Genomic DNA, 24,397 nt, shown 5'->3' with positions numbered 1-24,397 from the left:
TCTTTTAGCAAATTTCAAGTATACAATACAATATTAACTATAGTCACCATGCTGTACATTAGATTCCCCAGAACTTTTTTATCCTGCATAACTTAAACTGTGCCTTTTGACCAACATTTCCCAGTTCTCCCACTCCTCAGCAGCCACCATTCTATTCTGCTTCTATGAGTTCAACTTTTTTAGATTCCTCATATACATGAGATCATGCAGTATTTGACTTTCAACAGCACATGCTTTCTATAGGTCACAATGTTGTGTGGTCATCATGACTCAAGAATCACCATTCAGAACTACACACAACATGTCTCATCCACATAGCCATTAAGATGTTTTGGCCATCTCCCCTTATTTGAGAGGGCAGTTCCAGAATGTTCTGTCATTCTAGTTGGTAATTCTTTGGTCTCCTGTCTCATTATCAGTTACCACTTCTTGATATATCTGCTTTTGTGAAATTAAGTGATCACATTCACAACTTCCAATCCCAAGCTGCTTCTAATTTAATATCTACCATAACCAAAGAAGAATCGAAAGCTGCCAAGAATAAGATCTTATCAAATTGGTGACCGTATTTTATAAAACAATTGTTTTATATCACTGTAAAGGACTGCAACATAGAAAACTGCATAAGACAGAATAGAGTTGTAATTTTTTTATTTTTTAACTTTTTTTTTTTAAGTAGGCTCCATGTCCAACATGGGGCTTGAACTCACAATCCTGAGATCAAGAGTCATATGCTCTACCGACTGAGCCAGCCAGATGCCCTTAGAGCTGTCATTTTTAAAGCTGCATACAGTACTCCCAGAACTCATCAGGAAGAGTTCCCTAACCCCTCTGCAACCAAAGCAGCTCTGTTTTGCTTTACTAATTAGAGTTCCAAACAAAATTGAGATTTTTTTGTTAAATGTGAAAACTACTAAAATAAGCTAACCCAAAACACTTTAAGACTGTGGTTAGAAGTTACTGGAAAATGGGTGAAAATTCAGTAAAGCAAAATAGTCAGTGAACACACAGTAACTAAATGCCCAGAACAAAGCACTGGATGTTATCCAAAGGGTTAGGGGATTACTTCTATATCGTGCTTCTCTATTTAGCACATCTAGAACAAAGTTAAAAGTGATAAGATAATATTTTTGCCTTGTTTCTATTAATTTCACTTTCTTTTTTTTTTTTTTTAAAGATTGTATTTATTTATTTGACAGAGAAAGACACAGCGAGAGAGGGAACACAAGCAGGGGGAGTGGGAGAGGGAGAAGCAGGCTTCCCGCAGAGCAGGGAGCCCGATGTGGGGCTCAATCCCAGGACCCTGGGATCATGACCTGAGCCGAAGGCAGACGCTCAACGACTGAGCCACCCAGGCGCCCCTCACTTTATTTCTAATATATCTCCATGAACTACTTTCCTGACTATGGTTTTGAGGTGCATATTTTAATTGCAAAGGTTTTATTAAAGACTTTTCAGGAGTAAATGTACAATTTTATTAACAGTATTTCAAGATCTACTGAGATGATCATATAGCTTTTCCTCCTTTTATCAACTAGTATGTTGAATTATAGTAAGAGCATTCTAATACATCTTTGCAGTCCTGGAATAAATTCTACTTAATCGTTATACAGTATATTTTATAATGTACTATTGGATTTCTGCATCAATATTCTTAGATAAAACTGATCTGTAGTTTTATTTTATTATGATTATCTCTATCGGGTGTTATCAATTTCATGTCTGCTCTACTGCTCTATTTTTGTGACACTAACATTTATTGAATGCTTTCTATATATCAGGCATTGTTCTAAGAATTGTATTTGCACTAACCTGTTTAATCTTCTTAGCAACTTTACATTGTGGTAGATTCTGTTATTTTAAAAATAGGAAGCCTCAATTCTATTTCCTCGAGGTCAGTTTAGTATCAGTGAAATCACCTGTTCCATAAAGGTTTGAAAGAAGTCATTTGTAAAACCATCTGAGCCTGGTAGGTTTAGGGTTTCAGTCTTTTCTTGGATCAGTTTTTATTATCTGCTTTTTCCTAGAAAACAATGTATTTGTGCCAACCATTCTCTTACAATTATATTAATATTATTTATATCTATAGTTGCTTTATTTTTCATAATCCTAATTTGATTTTTGTACTTTCTCCCTTTGTTAAAAAGAAAGTTGTTAGCTAGTCTACTTTTCTTTTTATCAAAAAACCAGCTCTTGATTTTGTCTTAACTACCTTCCAATTTATTACTTCCTATCCTTATCTTTTTAGATTACCTTTTCCAGCTTTCCTTAACGTTTATTTTGTTGTTATTAAATTCAGTTGAATGTTAACTCATTATTTTAACTCAATATTTTAGTAATGAAATTTTTAGAAATAATTTTTCCTGTGTCCCATATATTATTTATGTACTTAATTTTCATTGTAATTATTTTCTAGATAGATTACATTTGCCAGTTTGCAGTATCTTTTAGACCTTTGACCTAAGATTATTTTAGGAGAATATTTTTACACTTTTTAATTCAAGTGTTTGAGGTTTTTGTTTTGAGGTTTGAGAAGGTTTTGGAGTTTGGTTTCTGGGTCCTGCTTTTGTTATATTAACTTAAAATTTCATTGTAGGGGGCACCTGGGTGGCTCAGTCGGTTAAGCGTCTGCCTCCAGCTCAGGTCATGATCCCGGGGTCCTGGGATGGAGCCCCATGTTCGGCTCCCTGCTCAGCGGGGAAACCTCCTTCTCCCTCTCCCTGCCGCTCCCCTTGCTTGTGCTCTCTCTCTCTAATAAAAATAAATAAAATCTTAAAAAAAAATTTTTTTTTTAAATTTCATTGTACAGTATGTGGTTGACAATATTTTTACTTTTTTTTCCACTTTTCTTTCTAGTACTTATTTTTTTAAATGTTCCATGGGAAATAGAAAAGGTGTTCTTTCTTTTTACAATAAGAGTATGTTTACTGTATCAGATTTATTGATTATATGACTCAGACTGTCTACATCTTATTTTTTATCTCTTTGATGTGTCAAGGACTGAAAGTCTCCCATTACTGCTATATATCTAGAATATATATATTCTTTGGATTTAGTTTTCACTTCACATACTTCAATGCTTCATCTTTAAAAAAAATAAAGATTTTTGGTTCTCTTTATATTAGTAACTACATCCTTGACGATTACAAGTGCCTCTCTTCTTTCTCACACTGCTTTTTAAAAAAAGACTTTATTTATTTAATGAGGGGGGCACGAGTGCGGGGGGTTGGGAGAAGAGGGAGAAGCAGACTCCCCGCTGAGCAGGAAGCCTTCCTTGGGGCTCAATCACAGGACCCTGGGATCAGGACCTGAGCTAAAGGCAGTCACTCAACCAACTGAGCCACCCAGGCGCCCCTGATGTTTACTGCTTTTAATTCAACTCTGTCTAGCAATACCATCCACTGATTAATTTTTTGTTTATATTTGCCTAATATCTTGTTTTGACTATCCATTTACTTCCAACCTTCTTAGTAATTTTGCTCTAGATGTGTTTCTAACATCCACTGTATAGTTGGGTTTTGTATTTCACCTAATCTGAGTCTTGCTGAATAGCTGGGCTTATGTCATGGGCATTTAGTGTTTTAATAAGCACATGTGGTCTTCTTTTTATATTTTCTGCTTTTTTTTTTCTTTCCATGCTCGTTTTTTTGTTTTCCATCTTTTGTTATACAGTTATTTCACATATTAAACAAATGTTTACTGAGTACCTACTATGTGCCAAGCACCATGCTTAGTGTTAGGAATACAATGGCAAACAAAAGTAGCTAACTAGCTACATATATAATTACAAACTGTGGTTTTGTTCTTCCCTGCCCACTCCAACACCATGACCAACTGTAACAGGAGTGAACGTAGATAAGGCTTTCAAGAAGTCTGCTCACAAGACCTGACATGCTCAGATTTAAATAATACAAAGGAGTTACCCCAGTGAAAGACTGGGAGAAAGATTATATTTGGCAGAAAAAAAAAAAAGTAAGCACTGAGTGTAAAAAGGCAGCAAAGAACTTGATGTGTTGTAGAAACTAAAAGTTTGTAACACAGGAGAATACTGAGGAGGAAGAACTGCATGACATCAAGAGGTAGGCAGGCCACAGCAGGTCTACAAATGGGCCAAGTTAAAGAATCTGAATTTTATTCTATGAACAGTAGAGAAATAGTTTTCAGAAGAGAAGCTATTTCTATCATATTTCCATTTTAAAACTGTCGTGTAGAGAATGAGCTAAAGCATGACATACCTGGAACTGGAGAGATCAAGTAGTACACTATTAGAGTAGCCCAGACAAGAGATGATGGTGGCTTGGAGTAGTTGGCAAATGATGGAGATAAATGGATCCAGAAGATTTTAATCAAGGTAGTACTATCACTCTTCCTCCTTCCCTTTCCCCCAACTTTTGGAGTTAAATCATCTACTTTTAGTTCTATTCAAGATTACTTTCACATACAGTATAATTTGGTTATTTTCATAATAAGGACATCCCTGTTCCTTTCCATAAACTTACTGATTCAGTAAATATTTATTAAATATATATTGCCACCAGGCAACATTCTACACATGAGAATAGAGCAAAGAAGAAAATCCTTAGCCTCATAAAGCTTACAAGTTGTGAAATAAAATAAAACTAAGCCTTCCTTATGTATATGATTGTGTCCTACCATAATACTCTACATCAGTAACGCTAAAACACTTTTTGGTATAATACAGTCATTCACTCCAGATGTACTGAACACCATCTACGTACCAGGTCCTATGCTACAAATGTACAGAAATATCCCCTCATGGAGCATACAGACATTCTAGTAAAGATGGGCAAATATACACATCTTATACACACATACACACACTTATACGCAAATATATGAATGTACACACACATACACATGAAATATTATTAGGTAGTAGAAGAAAAATTAAGCGGAGTATGGGAAAAGAGAACTACACAGAAATGCTATTTTTCTACAGGAAAATCAGAGTAGGACCTCCAGTAAGGTTACTTAAACAGAGTCCTAAATGAAGTGACGGAGTAAGCCAAGGAGGTCTCTAGATATGAAAAATTCCAGGAAAGGCAAGGCCAATTGGAAAGGCAAGACCAATTGCAAAGGCCCTATGGCAGAAGGCTGGAATGTTCGAAGAACACTAAGATGACCAAAATGTCTCAACTGCAATGAAAGAGAGAGGAAATAGTAAAATTAGTTTGAAGAGGTCCCAAGTACCAGATCATGTAAGGTCTTAAGGCCTTCCTTTCATACAATGGAAAGAACTTAGAATAGTATTCTAAGTAGAATGGGATACTAAGTAGAATGCGAAGGTTCTGAAAAAGAGAATAACATGATCTGACTAGAGTTAAAATAAAAATTACCTGGCTGCCCTTTTAGAATAGTCAAATTCCAGAACACTGTCAATACCAAATGCTGGAGAGGATGTAGAGCAACAGAAACTCTGATTCATTGCTGGTGGGAATGCAAAAAGGAATAGCCATTTTGGAAGACAGTTTGGCAGCTTCTTAACAAAACTAAACATACTTTTACCATATAATTCAGCAATCATACTCCTTGGTATTTACCCAAAAGAGCTGATATGTCCACATAAAAACGTGTATATAGATGTAGATAGCAGCTTTATCCACAATTATCAAAACTTGGAAGCAACCTAGATGTCTTTTAAAAGGTGAATGGACATATAAAACGTGGCACATCCAGACAATGGAATATTATTCAGTAATAAAAAGAAATAAGCTATCAAGCCATCAAAAGACATGGATAAACTTTAAATGGATATTACTAAAGTGAAAGAAGCCGGTCTGAAAAGGTTATATACTGTATAATTCCAACTATATGATATTCTGGAAAAGACGAAACTACAGACAGCAAAAAGATCAGGGGTTGCCAGGGGCTGGGGAGAGCGAGAGATAAATAGGCAGAGCATTAAAGATTTTTAGGACAGTAAAACTATCCTATATGACACTATAATGGTGGATACATGTCATTATATATTTGTCTAAACTCACAGAATGTACAATACCAAGAATGAACCCAAATATAAGCAATGGACTCTGGGGGATAATGATGCATCAATAAAGGTTTATCAGTTGTAACAAATGTACCACTCTGGTGGGGAATGATGATAATGGGGGGGGCACTTAGCAAGTGTAGGGGCAAGAGGTGTATGGAAAATCTCTGTACCTTCTGCTCAATTTAACTGCAAACTTAAAACTGCTCTTAAGAAGTGACTATAGGACACCTGGGTGGCTCAGTTGGTTAAGCGTCTGCCTTCGACTCAGGTCATGATCCCGGTGTCCTGGACTGAGCCCTGCGTCAGGCTCCCTGCTCAGCGGGGAGCCTGTCTCTACTTCTTCCTCTTCCCTCCCTCTCCTGCTTGTGCTCTCTCTCTCTCAAATAAATAAAATCTTAAAAAAAAAAAGGGACTATAAATAGTATGAATGACCTATCCCTTTGGAAAACTGTCTAGGGGAGACTTTAAGGTAATGTCCTTATGGATTCTCAAGTCATCACATTTAGAAATTGTGGTCCACAAGGCAAAGCTTTGAGACATGAAGATCTGTAATTAAATTTTGGCTCTACTAATGAATGGCTTCTGTTCTCATATAAGTCACTTAACCTGCATGGACTCTGCTTTCTTGGTAAAATAATTACAATAATAATAATTACAATAATAATAGTGACTCTACAAAGGGGTTTGCAAGGATCAAATTTAAATGAGCTTTGGAAACTAAAAAAAAAAACAAAAAACAAAAACTACCTGGCTGTGCTGCTATTTAGACAACAGATGGTAGGAAAGCAGACTATAATCACAGCAACCATTTAGGAACTTATTATAATAGGCAAGCAGGAGATGATGGTGGCCTATAATAGGATGGCAACAGTTGAGGGTGAAAGAGGTGAAATTCTAAATATATTTTGGAGGTACAGCACGTAGGATTTGTAGATGAATAGCAGAAAGTAGAAGGTAAGAGAGAAGGAAGTAGAGAGAGAGAGTGCGTGTCATCAAGAGAGGGGGAATTTGGGGAGAGAATTTTAAGTTCAATTTTGCACATATGAAGTTTGAAATTCCTAGAAGACATAAAGTGGAGTTACCTAAATAATTGCCTAATAATAATCATGCAAAGAACTGAGAGATGTTCATGCCTAACTTACTGAAAACACTCACTGTTTTAGTCACATCTTAAACATGCACATGGTGAATATCAAGATCTTCTAAACTCCAGTATTAGTTAAGATATACCAACAGGTGGTTTTAACAAGGCAGACATGGTTTCAACCTTTAGTTTACAGTCTAGTGTGAGAAACAGAAAAAAAAAAAACCAAGCAATTAAAATATATGCACTGTTATTATGGGAAAAGTCCAAAATGGAAGAAGAAATTTAGGTAGAGATCTAAAACTTCTGGCTAGATGTCAGAGTTCTCAATAAATAAGGGAGAATATTTAGGATAGTAGAGCCTTGACTCATAAATTGAATATAATCACTAGATAAATTATTTTAGTTAGCAATCTACTAATAAGCACAAGTTACTGGCAAATAACACCTTAAGAATGATACTGTACATGGGCGCCTGGGTGGCTCAGTCGTTAAGCGTCTGCCTTGGGCTCGGGTCATGATCCCAGAGTCCTGAGATCGAGCCCCACATCAGGCTCACTGCTCTGTGGGAAGCCTGCTTCTCCCTCTCCCACTCCCCCTGCTTATGTTCCTGCTCTTGCTATCTCTGTCTCTGTCAAATAAATAAATAAAATCTTTAAAAAAAAAAAAAAGGAATGATACTGTACATTAAATATAACAAAGTAAGGTACATGAAAACCACGTTGAGTGCTAAAATGAGACATTTCTAAAAAGTATTCCCGGAACCTAAAGAAAAAAAGGTTAAATAGATACTGAAATTAGCTAAAAAAAAAAAAAAAAAAATCGCTTAGGATAGCCCCCCCACAAGTTGAAGCTTAGAAGATGAACAAGAGTTGGAAGAGTAAAAAGATTATTCCATACAATAGAAATTCCATAAGCAAAGACTCAGAATTAGAAATTGTTAAAAGAACTTAGAGAAAGAAGCCATTCCCACTCAAGAAATATTTACTATATATCTATTTTATGACAGGCCCTGGGAATCAAAAGTGATGAAGACACCCTCTTACAAAGTCTAGAGCAGGTTTGGAAAGCAGACTACCAAAAACAGTTGGTAAGTGCTAAGACTGGGTTAAATGCAGGCAGTTACGGAAATATATAGGATGAATACCTAGGCAGATCCTATGGGAACAGAGAAGGCTTTCTGAAGGAAAGAAGACATGAAATTAACAGGAATTAACCAAACTTGGGGTGGGAGGTGGGAAGCAGTGGAAACAGAGGATGAGAAGAAAGGCAAAATAACATTCAAGATTTGAGTGTGTACAAAGGCTAGAAACAACAGAGCACATTACTGGTAGGAGGATTGGTGGATATGGCTGAGGCGTAACATTATGGGGTGAATGGCAAGAGCTAGTGATAAAGAAATAAACATGAACCAAGCCATGAAAAGATTTGTAAGCCATGTTAAGGAGTATAGACTTTACCTAACGACGTCTCTTGGCCTTACTAAAAAGTTCCTATCAAAGAAAAGAAACAAAGTTTAGAGTAGTGAGATATCATCAGATTACCTAGAACAGGAGTTACAAACTCAATTATCTACAGAGACTAGATAATTAATGAGTGAGGAGGACCAGGTAAAACAAACACCCAGGAGACAACAGTGAGTGATGACAACTGTGGAGAGCCAAAGTCCCCTCTAAATGGGTCAAACTGTTGCAATGAACAATGAGGCTCAGGGTTGCTAGACCTTCCAATTAAAAAAAAAGCTGGAAATTTAAAATTTCAAGAAAAATCTCCTGAATTTTTAATAGTGGCAATTCAATTTCTTTGAAACATGATGTAGACCAACACTGAGGGGACCAAATAAAACAAAGAGTCAAACTGGTACCACCAGTCATCAGTTTCCAGTCTCTACTGCAGAAACTCAAAAACTAAGCTGAGGCCTCTGACTTGGACCTGAAGGCAGTAGAGAGCTCCTGGACATTTAAAGAGGAATAACAAGTAACCACTGCTTGAGAAGGCACAGTGTCCATCTTGGTCACTGCTGAGAAAGTACCTGGCACTTCACTGGTCTCAGTAAATACTCAGAGATGAAGCTAAACTGGCATCTTTTGAACATCAGTGTCATGGCAGTAGATAGGACAAACTATCTAATCATAGAAAAGAAAAGAAGAAAACAAATCCAGTGTTCCTTTGCTCTAATCCTAGAATCCTTTTCAGTCAGTCTTTAGTTTTGTTCAAAGTCAGCAGCTACCACATGCTGCCTAGCGTTCACTGGCTATAACAGCCTCTAACTCAGAAATTTGACCAACATACCAGTGACCACAATTAGCAACTACCAGCTTTCACCTAGGTAGTGGCAATGAAATTAAATAGGATGAATGGTCATAGTGGATGGGAAAATGAGAATATTCTATGCTTCATTTCAATACCAGACCAGGCCCGCCAATGCTAATTCCACACCATACCCTATCACACTGTTGCTAAAACTCGACCTTAACAAATGCTGTGTTCACTGTGCTTGGCAATACCTACCAACAATAATGGGTATTCCTGGATAGTAAGGGTGGGAAGGAAACAGAATGGAATCGAGATTCTGCTAGCAGGGAGACAGAGTAACAAAGAGGTAGGCTGAGAAAGACTGGAAATTCAGAAGAGGTGTGAAAGTTAAATAATAACTAAGACCAGAAAGCAGGTAGCCCAAGAAACCTCAGAATCTGAGCATTTATATATTCAGAATTCAAGTAATCTTATTACAAGAGCATTGTTTGAAATAAAATATAGAAGACTCTTCTGCTGGCACTGGGACACAGAGATAACCAGTATTAGAGGTCATAAATTCATTTACTGAGAATAATCTTCATAGATGTCACTCATCTAGGAAAGGTGAAACCAAGAGGATATCAAAATGTCAAGTCATGGGGCACCTGGGTGGCTCGGTTAAGCGTCTGCCTTTGGCTCAAGTCATGATCCCAGGGTCCTGGGATCGAGCCCCGCATCGGGGTCCCTGCTTGACAGGGGGCCTGCTTCTCCCTCTCCCTCTGCCGCTCCCACTGCTTGTGCTCTCCTGCTCTCTCTCTGACAAATAAATAAATAAAAGCTTTACCAAAAAAAAAAAGTCAAGTCATATGTGTTGTACCTTAGATATGCCTTTATTTTGCAATATATTCATTCTCATAGTATCTACTAAGGAAGAAGTAGAGAAAAATTGATTGATTTGGAAATCTTCAAGCAATTAGCATCTTAGAGAATGGACACCCAATCCCCATAAAGTATGATGTTGGACTTCCCTCTTACAAAAAAAAAGTCATCATATAAGGAATACTTCTGGTTCAGACAATGACTTTAAACCAAGAAAAGAGAGGTTTGTTACCCTGCTGGGGTGGAGGAGATGACAATGGCAATAATGTATAATCCTACCTAGAGTAGCCTATGTAGAAGGTCTGAGTCTCATATTCTGATAAAAAGTAGGAGCTTTTTATAGGAAGCTTATAGGAAGGATGGGGTGCCTAGATAGCTTAGTCGGTTGGTTAAGCGTCCAAGTCTTGGTTTCGGCTCAGGTTATGATCTCAGAGTCGTGGGATCGAGCCCCACGTCAGGCTCCATGCTCAGCACAGAGTCTGCTTGAGATTCTTTCTCCCTTCTTCTGTCCCCTGGTCCCCTGCTCGCTCTTGCTCCCTCCCTCCCTCTCTCAAATAAATAAATAAAATCTTTTAAAAATAATATATAAAGAAATTAAGTAGACCTAGGTATCAGGGAATACTACAGTAAGACCTAAATGTTCTGTCAAATGTAGGAATGGATAGTAGGTTTCAGGTTACCAATGATCAACAGTAAAGCTGAGTACCCACACACAGGTGAAGTAATAAAAGAAAAAAAGAAATTCAAAGCACCTTTAATGAGAAGTAATAGGAGAATTATATAAAACCAAATGTTTTTTCAGATGCTCTAAGTCTGTTCTATATAATACAGAAGCCACGGGTGGGTACTAAGCACTTGAAATGTGCTACCCCAAACTGAGATGTGCTATAAATATAAAATATAGACCAGAGTCCAAAGACTCAGTATGAAAAAGATTGTAAAATATCTCAATAATGATTTGAAAGGATAATTTTTTAGATATATTGGGTTAAATAAAATACAGTATTAAAATTAATTTCACCTGTTACATTTTACTTTTTTAATTTGGCCATGAGAAATTTTTAAATTACATATATGGCTCCCTTTTGTGGCTTGCATTATATTTCTATTGGAGTGCTATAAAAATTAGTCATGCTTAATGTGAAGCCTTCAACTAATGTAAATATTTTAACATTTTCATTGAATTTAATATTGTCTCCTCCTTTAGTATTAAATTCCTCTTGGGTACATCCTGAGTAAGATGATTTTAACGTGAAGAACAATGACAGCTTACCAGACTGTCCAGAAAAGAGATTGAATCAAATTTCTGGGCAGAGGCTTGAGCCAGCAGGCTTGTTCCACCAAATGGTAACCAGGCTCTCTTCGTGTTATCTCTGGCAAAAGGGTTATATAGTAAGAAAGCAGCACTATGTACACATGGAACAGGATTTGACCAATAGTTTAACTAAATCCATCCAGCATAATAACACGACTTGTTTTAGGATTTTGTCAATTATAATCCAAGTGTTAAATTTACAAAGTAAAATAAACATCTTTCACTATGATTTATTCAAATTTACCCATTTTCACCAATTTTTAAGGTATTCACATTTGCCCTTTGGGGAAAGATTCTCTCCTAACACTGACTCTAATTTGCTACCAAGGAAAACACACCTCTCTCGTTAGGGTGAAAGGAAACAATAGTAACTATTTTTTATGAGCTATCATGACAGATTTTAAAAGACACTAGGATTCTCATACCATAAACACTAATACCATCTGGAAACTTGAAGAGAATGTGGTTTTAGGAAATTAAGAATTTCACAAATAAGAAACAGAACATAAACACTTATACAAGACAGCACTGACTCAAAGATAGAGACTATAGAAAAACAATTGTACTATCCCAATATTAGAAGACTACTAGTTTTAAAAAAATGTACTGGACTCAGCACAATGAAAATAAAATTGGACTTTAGAGATCCAAAATTTCCTACAGATTAAAATATTTCTCAAGTCAAAGTTCTTTGGCACAAAACAATTTAAGGCTTCATACACTATTCTTAGTCAAACTACCACAGACTTTGATAATCAATGGAAGAAACAGAACCAATGGAAGATATCCCGGATGGCTAAGGAGAAATTTGGGTTCAAGTGCTAGTTAATTTGAGAGGGAAGTATGCCAGTTATTCACCAGTTATTCAATTAAGCACAAGGATTATACTAAGTTTTGGAGATACAATGGTGAACATGCTACAACCTCTGACCATTAGTTTACTCTCTGGTAGTTTTCTAAAAGAACAGGAAGTAGGACTGCCACTGACATTTCACTGCCTGTTTCCCATACCCCAAATGAGGATGTTTCCCCCTTCTCCTATTTGTATTCGGAGGAAAGGGCGGGGGTGGGGGGATGGAGAAACAAAGAAGAAAACAGATATATATATAACATATTGAATTACAGTTATTTATCTCTTTCCCTATAAAACTCTAAACTCCTTAAAGAAAGAGGATGAAACCTATTCACCACCTCCCTATTCCTAGCACCTAACCCAGTGACTGGTGTTCATTTGCTACCTTAGAACTAAACTAAATCACAGTCACTGTGCTAGGGCCACTGCTTTCATTTTCTACTATAAACCAATATCAAGGGGCGCCTGGGTGGCTCAGTCGTTAAGCGTCTGCCTTCGGCTCGGGTCATGGTCCTAGGGTCCTGGGATTGAGCCCCGTATCAGGCTCCCTGCTCAGCTGGAAGCCTGCTTCTCCCTCTCCCACTCCCCCTGCTGTGTTCCCTCTCTCGCTGTGTCTCTCTCTGTCAAATAAATAATCTTCAAAAAATTAAAAAAATTAAAAAATAAACCAGTATCAAGAATAAATGCAGATTAAAAAATTAGATCAATCCTTCTAGTTTTTCTTTTTGTAAAAATAAGCTTATATATACATTAACTGTAGGTGTTTAAAAGCTACAAATATACATGTTCAAGGAAAAACATGTAGTTCCATAAAGCTTCCTTTCACCATTATCACTAGATCTCCCCTTACCAACCCCATCCAGACAGAGGTAACCACCATCATGAATTTGGTGTAAATGATAACACACTGTACACATCATTCTGCCTTGACTTTATCTTACATTTCTGAGCTCTCTCCCTATTTAGACACATTGAAATGCAGCATGGCATAATGGACTCTGGAGCCAGGCAATTGAGATTCAAATCCTAACTTTCAATCTCCACTCTGCCATTTACCACCTTTGAAAGTAGGTAAGTTTTTTGCCTCTGTATGCTTCAGGATTTCCATATATAAAATGGAGATAATAACTGTACCTATTTCCGAGTTCTTATGAGGACTAAAATAATTGTTTATATATACTTAAAACAATTCCTGGGCATAAACAATATAATTTTTTGTTACAGATAAAAATAGTCACCAATGATAAAAATCTAAACATAGACTTCATAATTCTCTGTTATATAACTATTTTATATCTTATTTATCCATGCCTATTGACGGACATTTAGATTTTTCCAAATGAATATCCCTGTACAAATCTCCCTGGGCAAATGTGCAAATTTCTCTAGACTAATAATACCTTGAATGGTAATTTCTGGATACAAGGATATGCACCTTTCAACTGTGTAACACTTAACCTGATCCTGAGCTAATGGGTGAAAAAACTGATGGCTCGTAAGTTTTTAATTGCATTTCCCTGAAAATGAGACTAAGCATCTTTTCAGTTCATTAGCCATTCCAATTTCCTTTGCTCTGTTGTGAATTGCCTTAATATCCATTGTTCAGTTTATTTGCATTTGTATCATCTGTCTTATTATTTTCCTCTTTATATATTCTGGACACAAATCCACTAGATATTACAGACATTACACTTATCTTTCAGTCATGCCACTCACATTTTAGTTTGGTTTATGATGTATTTTATTAAACCTAAGTTTTTCTTTCTGAGGTAGTCAAATCCTTTATCCTTGATGTCTTTATCTTCGATGGTCCATTCTTCTTTTCTTGACTTGTTAAAGAACGCCTCACACATCCTGAAGACACACATTCTTCTATACTTTCCTCTTTATTAAAGAGTTGTTCATGCTTAGTGTAAAGTTCAAACGGAACTGACATCTGCATAAAGTTTGAAGTAGAGACCTAGTTTTCCCCCCATATAGAAAACCAATTCAACAGTCCACTCTTTCTTTCCCTGCTGATAGAAAATGTCATCTCTAACTCTTATCAACTTCTCAAATATGTATGGATCCATTTCTGAACTCTCTCTTCTATTATATTAAGCTGTCTTTTCCTGTATTAAAACTATACTACTTTAACTACCATAAATTTATATTTTACTTTTTTTATTGAGGTGTAATTTACATAAAGTATACACTTTGATTTTTAAATAATGTATACCCAACCCAGATAAAGATATTAACATTCTGATCTCTAATACCACAGATTAGTTCTATCTGTTTTTGAACTTCCTGTAAATGAAATCATACGATATGTAGTATTTTGTTTCTCATTTCTTTTGCTGAACATAAGCATGGGAGAATCAAGCCATGTTGTGTGTAGCAGTTTATTCTTTTTCACTGCTACATAGTATCCCATTCTAAATAACATGTTTAATATTAGTCTTGCTAAACAACGGCACAAGCCACTCCTCACTGTTGTTCTTCTTGCAGAACTGCCTTGGTTATTCTTGTGGCTTTAATTTTGTATATAATTTTTGTATAAAAAAAATCCTATTGGGATTTTTGTCTGAAACTATGTATAATAAATCACAGAGAATTTTTTAAGCAATATTTATACTTACCATAAATATAGTATGTTCTGTCTTTTACTCATGTCTAATTTTATGTCCTTCAATAACACTTTACCCACTTTATAGAATTTGCTGTATAGGAGAAATTTATTTTCTAACTGGCTACTGCCAATTTTAATCTTGATCTTATATCTAGTGACACTGAATTCTCTTATTAACACAGTGTTGGTTTTTTAAAAAATTTTCTACGGATATGTCCATCTCATTTTTCCTCTTTTCCAATCCATTTGGATTGTAGTTCTTTTCGCTTATGAGTAAAGACGTGTTTGTCTGATTCTTGACTTTAATGGGACTGTTTCTAAGGTTTCACCATTAAGCATAATGCTGCTGTTTGAAAGACAGTTTGAAAGACAGCCTTTACTGAAAGAAAAAGTTCACTTGTCATGGTTTGAGGGTGGTTGTTTTTTTTTTTTTTCTCAAAACATTAATGGGCATTGAGTTTTATCATAAACTTTCACTAAATCTTTCAAGATTGTTCCCCTAGGGGCGCCTGGTGGCTCAGTCTGGTTAAGCATCTGCCTTCAGCTCAGGTCATGATCTCAGGGTCCTGGGATTGAGCCCCGCGTTGGACTCCCTGCTCAGCAGGGAGTCTGCTTCTCCCTCTGCCTGCTGCTCCCCCACTTGTTCTCTCTCCCTCTCTCTCTGTGTCAAACAAATAAATAAAATCTTAAAAAGAAAAAGACTGCTCCCCTAAATCTTATGTTACATTGATACAATTTTCAAATATTGAACTATCCTTACATTCTTATCCTAATTAAATTTTTATGTCTCTGTTCATACATAAGATTGAATATATTTTCCCTTGTATATTCTTTCCAGTTTAGGTTTCCAGACTACACTTGTCTGATAAACGGCAGGGTAGCTTTCCCTCTTTTTCTATTATCTGGGTCATTTTGTATAAAAATAGAATTATCTGTTCACCGTAAGTATATCTGAAAAAGGATTATAAATATCACAATTAAAACTATTCCTCTGGTAACACTTCACACAGTGAGGATGGGTAAAGTAAAAAAGACAGATACTGAAAGTGTTGGTGAGGGTGTGGAAAATTAGAACCCTCATATGCTACTGGTGGGAAAGTAAAATGGCACAGCCACTTTGGAAAACAGTCTGGCAGTTCCTCAAAAGGTTAAACATAGTTACATATGACCTAGTAATTTCACTCCTAGGTATATATCCAAGAGAAATGAAAATGTATGTCCACACAAAAATTTGTACATAAATGCCGATAGCAGCTATTCATAATAGGCAAAAAAATGCAGAATAATCCAAATATCCATCAACTGATGAAAGGATAACCAAAATGTGGTATATGCATAAAATGAAATAATATTTGGCCATAAAAGGAATAAAGTGCACTGATATATGGTACGACATGGTTGGACCTTAAAAATATTATAAGTGAAAGAAGTGAGTCACAAAAGGGGCGCCTGGGTGGCTCAGTTGGTTAAGCGACTGCCTTCGGCTCAGGTCATGATCCTGGAGTCCTGGGATCGAGTCCCGCATCGGGTTCCCTGCTCGGCAGGGAGTCTGCTTCTCCCTCTGACCCTCCTCCCTCTCATGCTCTCTGTCTCTCATTCTCTCTCTCGCAAATAAATAAAATCTTAAAAAAAAAAAAAAAAAAAAAAAAAAGAAGTGAGTCACAAAAGGCCACATATTGAATGATTCCATTTATATGAAATGTCTAGAATAGGCAAATCTATAGAAACAGAGTAAATCAGTGGTTGCCTAAGTCTGGAGGGTTTGAGGAAAATTGGGACTGACGGCGAACAGGTACAACAGTTTCTTTTTGGGGTGAGAAAATATTCTAAAACATCAAAGTAATGGCTGCACAACTCTAAAAATACTAAAAAGCACTGAATTGTACATTTTAAATGGATAAATAATAGGATTTGTGAATTATAGCTCAATAAAGTTTCCATTTTTATTTTTATTTTATTATTATTTTTAAATAGGCTCCACACTCTGCGTGGAGCCCAACATAGGGCCTAAACTCACGACCCTGAGACCAAGACTTGAGCTGAGAGCAAGAGTTGGATGTTTAACTGAGCCACCCAGGTGCCCCTAAAGTTGTTTTTTTTTTTTTTAAAAGATTTTATTTATTTATTTGACAGAGAGAGAGACAGCGAGAGAGGGAACACAAGCGGGGGAGTGGGAGAGGGAGAAGCAGGCTTCCCGCCGAGCAGGGAGCCCGATGCGGGGCTTGATCCCAGACCTGAGCCGAAGGCAGACATTTAACAACTGAGCCACCCAGGCGCCCCTAAAGTTGTTATTCTTAAAAACCTATTCCTCTTGGGGAAATTTACTACAACTTCAATTGTTTTAACAGTTTTTAAATTTCTTTAGATTTTTTCTTTACAATTTTGGAATGATTTTTTTCCCCTAGAAAATAATCCAGTTCACCTGGTTTTTAAAATTTATATATATATATTATTTATATATATTAATATATATGTTATATATTATTTATATATTAATATATATCTTATATAAAATTTATATAGTGATTTCTTGTAATTTTTAAATTTATAATTGTGTTTGTAGTTATATCTCATTGTAAATTTTATTTGCATCATTTTTTTTTTTTTAAAGATTTTATTTATTTATTTGACAGAGATAGACATAGCGAGAGAGGGAACACAAGCAGGGGGAGTGGGAGAGGGAGAAGCAGACTTCCCGCCGAGCAGGGAGCCCAATGCGGGGCTCAATCCCAGGACCCTGGGATCATGACCTGAGCTAAAGGCAGATGCTTAACGACTGAGCCACCCAGGCGCCCCTCATCATCTGTTTTTTGAGTATGTCCAGAACTTAATCAACTAAAAAGAACCAGCTCTGATCTGAATAAACATTGCTATTGTTTTTATTTTCTATTTCACCAAATTCTATTTTTATTTTTTTTTCCCTCCCTTCTTTCTTAGCTTTTACTTTCTCCTTTTTTTTTTTTAGTTTTTGAGTTGAATATCTGGCTCATTTATTTTCTTTCAACCTAATACATGCATTTAAGGTTATAAATTCACCCCTAGGCACCACTTTTCCTGTATCCTTCAAGTTCAGATACAATGCTTTTGTTATGATTCAGTTCTAATTATTCAACAATTTCCACTTTTTAAAAAAAATTCTTGAAAATGGTTAGTCATTTTTTCTTCAGTACTGCTTCTCCACCATTCTCTGTATTCTCTGTTCTGGAACTCCAATCAGACCTACCCTGGAACTTTTCAACCTACTTCTAAGGTGGCTTAGCTTTTCTTTCATTCTTTTCTTCTCTTTATCTTGCTGTACAGTGTCCTGGAAGAGTTATCAGTTTTATCTTGAAATTAACAACTTCTCTCTTCAGCTAAGTCTAATCTTTTTTGCCCATTTATGGAGTTATTTTATAACTAGCTATATTTTTCGATTTCAATTAGTTACTTCATTTATTTCTACATATTTATTGCTTCTTGACTGCTCTTGTTCAATTATAATGCAATATGCTCTGAATAAGAAAAAGGGATATATTTTAAGCTAATACGCTTTTACGTGAAATGTACTTTGAAAGTTGTCTGCTATCAAACTCTTCTTTAATGTCAAAAAAAAAAAAAAAAAAACCCACTTCTTAAAAGTTCTCTTGACTGCTATTCTACCAAATGTACCCCCCACTGTGCCTACCGGTATCAAGGCATAGAAAGAACAAGTTCTATTATTCCCATTTTAGAATTAGAGAAATTGAAGCACAATACAGTTCTTTTAAAATACTTTCTACTTTTTTTTTGAAAAATATCAAAACCAAAGAAAAGTTGAAAGTACAGTGTATACCCTATATACCCTTCACCTAGATTCAAAATTGTTAACATTTGCCACATTTGCTTTATCTCTTCTTATATCTCTCTCTACACACACATATACGCAACACACCCAAATACCCACACTTTTTTTCTGAACCCATCATAATATTTCCTTCTAGAAATTTTTCAGCATGTATCTCTAAAGAATAAAGAATAAGGATATTCTTAATATATCATAGCACTATTATACCAAAGAAACGCTGAAACTGGATGTGCAGAAGGAAATTCACAACAAGCACTTAAGTCATCTAAATATTCTTTACTTTGGCTTGTCTAATTGGACCTGAATTGGTTCTCTGGTGACTATTTAAAAGCGACACTCAATCTGTCATTCCCTTCCTTCAGCAACCTGAAATTAGATTTCATCTACTGCTTCTTCAGACAGGTAATCTTAAAACCAAACATTTCTGAAAATCAAGCAATAGTCTTCTAAGATAATTAAACCTCAAAAATCAAGTACACCTGAACTTCCGGTTTGTTTTCTAACACTACACAAAGTCTTAAAATGAAGCCAAACTAGTTAACTCTCTCAAAACTATACATTCTATTTTAATGTCCCATAGAAGAAATTTATATTGCACTAAACAATTATAATTTCACTATTCCAGTTTTAAAGGGAAAAAACTGTTGTTCTTAAGAAAAACTGACAATACAAACAGGATTGATAAGCCAAATGACCCTGTTTTATAAATGAGAAAACTAGTAAATATATTCATGAAAAACTAAGTTTTTTCTATCAACTACGTGAAAAACTATTTTTTAATGGGTATAATTTAATCCCAGTCACTGATGTTAGGAACTAAATAAAATTAAAAACAATAAAATCCCATTTTTGTTCTCCATGATCATACAAATCAGCTTAAGAGTTTCATATCGAAGAAATAGCAATACCACCCACAGCTAATATCTAAAGGCTAAACTGTCATACAGATGAAAATTATATCCATAATCACAGAAATGTTCCATCTTTAATCAAATAATAGTTAAAAAGAGTGTTTACAATGTGCTACTCGGAATTGTTCTAAGTACATTCCACAAATTAATTAATTCAATCCTCGTAGCAATCTCATTTTTCCACTGAGGAAACAGAGGTCACAGAGAGATGCTAGCATAAAAGGAACTGTGTAAGGGATAGGACCTGATCTCAGCCTTAGAGTATCGAAAAGTAGAATAAAAACAAAGTCATTTTTTTAAAAATGGCAAAGCACAAGCCCCAAAGCATAAATGTAACAAGTAAACAAGTAAGACCAAAAGAAAAGTTTCAAAGTGAAGAATTTAAAAGGCTGGATAAACAGGATGGGACTGGATTATGAGAGGCCTTAAGTAACCAGCAAATGGATGAAAATTTTATAAAACAACTTGAACAGAGGACCACTACAGGCTCTTTATGTGTTAAAAGTGCCCTTTTAGAAAGGATAACCTGGTAACAAAGCAGAATAAGTGAGAGAGAGAGAGAAATTAGAAGCAAGGAATTCTGTCCAATTCTAATATTTACATGCCAGTTCAATAAATTGTCTGGTACCTGTGGAAGCAGAGACTCACAATAAACCAATTAATAAGTCCATCTATATGAACAAGGAAGTGGTAAACACATCCTGAATTATTTTCCAAATATACCTACAATGAAGCTAAAAGGTACACTGAAAACTGTATCAGTAAGAAGTGCTAGTCGATTAATATAAGATTATTTTTTGTTATTCAGTACTATCCCAGAAGAATTTGGCCAAATTTGGCATAAGCCTAAGTTTTACAGTGTAAGTATATACTTCATGTAAAAGCAACATCACAAATAAAGGAATTTATAAAATAATTCAACACATAGCTTCCTTAAATTGCTTTAGAAGTGTTACACTATTTACCAGAAGGTAATAGATACATAATTTTTATAAACAGCTATTATGTAAGTGATACTCTTTAAAATTAATGTCACACTTATTCATACACCCATTAAGAACTAGGTATTTATCATCCATACAATAAATTCCATAATCTACACCAAATTTACAAAGTGAAGCTATCTCAAACAACTTTCTTCTTTGTAATTAAACAAACTCATTCTAAAGAGAAGAAATGTGAGAAAAAAATCTCAAGTTTTTGAAAACTAGATTACTCACCAGTAACTTGAGTTATCCTATTGGGTCTTTTCCCTCACAGATCCACCTCTCTTGCCCTTCTGTCCAGCATGAGAATCTTCCTGATGGGCATCCACTGGAACTGAGGGGGCATGCAGTACAGACGTATATGTAAGAAAGTTGGGGGGAGGGGATTTGGGAATGCTAGAGACATGCTTCAGTGCACTTGCTTACCTTCCTGAAATTGGAAATTTCAACGGTTCCTTGGTCCTCGAGGCATTCACAATAACTTCAAAGAATGTGGATCTGTGGAGATTACCCAATAGGAGAACTCCAGTTACTGGTAAGTGATCCAGCTTTTTCTTCTCTAGCAGAATAAGAAGATTAATTTTATTTGAGATTATTAATACACATAGAACTACAGGGGAAAGGGGTGTAAATTCACCAGATAACTGCATATGCATGCCCCAAAGTAAACACAAAAACAATTTGCTAACTACAATGTCAACAGAAACTTTTGGCACTATCAGAAAGAGAAGGAAAAGAAAATATGATTTGAATGGTTTCATTGTTAAATTCCCACTATAATGACAGCTATATTTTAATATACAAAAATATCAGCTATTAGACTATTCCATTTTACTGAAACAACACCATCACTTTTTAATATTAGTACAAGGATAATTAGTTGATCAAAATCTGCCATTTCTTAACTAGCCACTGTCATTAACATTCACCAAATTTTGGTGTAGAGGCCACAGTGAATTAACAATCTATAAGACTTCAGGTAAAAAAACATCAATACAATTCCCTTTTATCACTCAGTAAGTCTTTAAAATAGCCATTTGTCACCTATAAGAAACCAAGCACACACACACATATAAATGTATGCCAGGCCACTGATAAATAATAATGCTGATTTTAATTTAAATACTTATACAAAGTTTTGATTAACTGTTACGCTTTTTAAATATTGCCAAAAATGGTCCTGTCATTAAAAACAACAAAAAACCCTGACTTCTAATAAAAGAAAAAAAAAGGTCTCCTCAGAAGAATTTCATCTTCAAGCTCACATGAAAATATTCTATTACCTTTAACTCAATACATATTAATCAGGTACATGTTCACTTTAACGTACTACAGAAATGATGGCTTCAAACACTAGTTCCTGTTGAAGATACAGATATGTTTCAGTAATACTCCACCCTTTTACCATTATGCTGCTAAATAATCATCTACTACCTTCAGGAAACGTAAGGTTTTTATGGTTCTTAATTCCATGGAAACAAATAGAAGATAATGTATAGCTTTTCCTTTGTTTAAAGATTTATTTATTTGACAGAGAGAGAAAGATCGAGCACAGCATGGGTGGTCAGAGGAAGAGGGACAGAAAGTGGGGCTCGATCTCACAACCCTGAGATCAGGACCTGAGCTGAAACCAAGAGTCCAACACTTGACCACCCAGGCGGCCCAGTTTTTCCTTTGTTTTAAAAGTAAATAGGATACAGACCTGTACCCCTGAAACAAATAATACATTATATGTTAATTAAAGAAAATAAAATACAAAATAAATAAATAAAAGTAAGATAAAATGGTGTATAAACTTATTCAACAAAAACAAGCTGAAAATGTAATTCTAATGAAAATCTTACATTTCACTCATTATGACACGTTTGTATTTAGTAAAGGTTGACAGCACATGTCAAAATTTTTGCTAGATTCCTACTTAATTTAAAGATATAAATTGTCTTGGAAAAATCATATACTTTTTAAAATAAATCTGAGTTTTAAAAAATAGTAATTACTGCATTTGTTTTTAAATGACCCATTCATACAAACAGGGGCACTACACAGACCTCCATTTCTAACTGTAATACAGAAATAAATACCAAAAGGGTCTTCTAGTTAACTCTTCTAGACTCCTAGTTAACTTCTATTACCTGAGAGTGAACAAGTACCTGGCACAAGGTCCTACATGTTTGGATTAATAAAACAGATACAGGTGCAATAATCCAAATATTTTATCCTTTTGCTCGAATAAAAGATGTCACTTACTAAAAATTTCCATTTTTAGTAATATATATTATTTTCTTTTATAAATTTTTTTTTTTTAATTTATTTATTTGAGAGAGAGAGAGAGAGTGAGAGAGAGCGCAAGAGGGGGTAGGGTTAGAGGGAGAAGCAGACTCCCCGCTGAGCAGGGAGCCCGATGTGGGACTCGATCCCGGGACTCCGGGATCATGACCCGAGCCGAAGGCAGTCGCTTAACCAACTGAGCCACCCAGGCGCCCCTATATATTATTTTCTATTTCACCATTTAGACTCATGAATTTAAAACAGAATCAACTGCATTTTTAAAGTAACTCAAGAGAATTACGGTATCTTGAAAATATTTTAAAGTAACCAAAAGGGTCACTTAGAGACCAACACTGAAAGCTGTTTGTTATCATGCCATAAGCTCAACTAACATGGATTTTATCAGAATAACTTAGAAAAGAAATTCCAAAAATTAGGATCCTCTATTCAAAACTATCTTGTGTGAGCTCTAATAATTACAACACTCATCCACAAAAAGGTACTCCTTAGTAATTAAGAACCCAAATGAAGCATTTCAGTAATGAAAATCTACTCCATAAAATCAATCTGAACTTGTGAAAAAACTGCTCAGAGGAAACTGTGGAGCTAACTTTCACTTCCAATACTACTCACTGGTTTGGACATTATATTTTGGCTAGAAGCAATTTAAATTACAACTGGTTGTGATGATTCCAGGCACTTTATTTTCTAATTTTCAATTAAGATTTAAAATTCTAATGTAAGGGGCGCCTGGGTGGCTCAGTCGTTAAGCGTCTGCCTTCGCCTCAGGTCATGATCCCAGGGTCCTGGGGTTGAGCCCCGCATCAGGCTCCCTGCTCTGTGGGGAGTCTGCTCCTCCCTCTGCCTGTCGCTTCCCCCTGCTTGTGCTCGCCCTCTCTCAATTAAATAAATAAAAATCTTAATAAAAAAATAAAATTCTAATGTAAAGTATTACAGTTGTAGAAGGTTGTTCACAGTAAATCCTGGACTTGGAATCCTGTAACATCATAATAAAATTTAGTATTATACACATATTCACACATATTTAAGTGATGTTACTGATGGCTCATATGTAAACAAACATGGGGGGGATGTGTGTTTATATTTGAATTGAACTAAGTCCATTACGACTCACTGCCCTTTCAGTCCCATTATATACCCTCAAGGTCCCCAAATTATAAACACCATCTCATTTCCTAATTAAAATTTTCCTTTCCCTCAGTTTTATCCCCTACTTCCCACTACGGCAATCCATAGAGAAACAAACAAAACCAGTACTATTTTCTTGTTAACATAAATTAACTTAAAATCACGATGGCAAAAACTACATTCATCAGTAAAATAAGGATAACAAAAGAACCTAGTTTTGCAGGGCAGTAGAAGGAATTAAGATAAATAAAGCATTTGGAAACAATGCCC

The 24,397-nt window shown here is 35.5% G+C and overlaps 1 protein-coding gene across 6 annotated transcripts in view; it reads right to left on the bottom strand.

The window, feature by feature from the left end:
• Window positions 1–24,397, bottom strand: part of YAF2 (YY1 associated factor 2) — a 74,932-nt gene that overhangs the window by 29,477 nt on the left and 21,058 nt on the right. For 2 of the 6 annotated variants that reach the window (XR_004301318.1, XR_004301321.1), the window contains 2 exons: window positions 21,137–21,269; window positions 20,945–21,044 (listed from right to left, as the gene is read on the bottom strand). The exons of 2 other annotated variants lie outside the window; for them this stretch is intronic. Coding sequence is in view for 1 of the 4 variants with exons in the window: in XM_032420297.1 (XP_032276188.1) it covers window positions 21,137–21,208 (72 nt within the window). In the remaining 3 variants the exon portion in view is untranslated. Of the gene's footprint in view, window positions 1–20,944; window positions 21,045–21,136; window positions 21,270–24,397 lie in introns of those variants that run through there. 2 more of the 6 variants (XM_032420297.1, XR_004301320.1) reach the window with 2 other exon arrangements.

Source organism: Phoca vitulina, unplaced genomic scaffold (genome assembly GCF_004348235.1).
Source record: "Phoca vitulina isolate PV1807 unplaced genomic scaffold, GSC_HSeal_1.0 scaffold23, whole genome shotgun sequence".
Lineage (NCBI taxonomy): Eukaryota > Metazoa > Chordata > Mammalia > Carnivora > Phocidae > Phoca > Phoca vitulina.
This window is presented reverse-complemented; position numbering and strand designations above follow the sequence as displayed.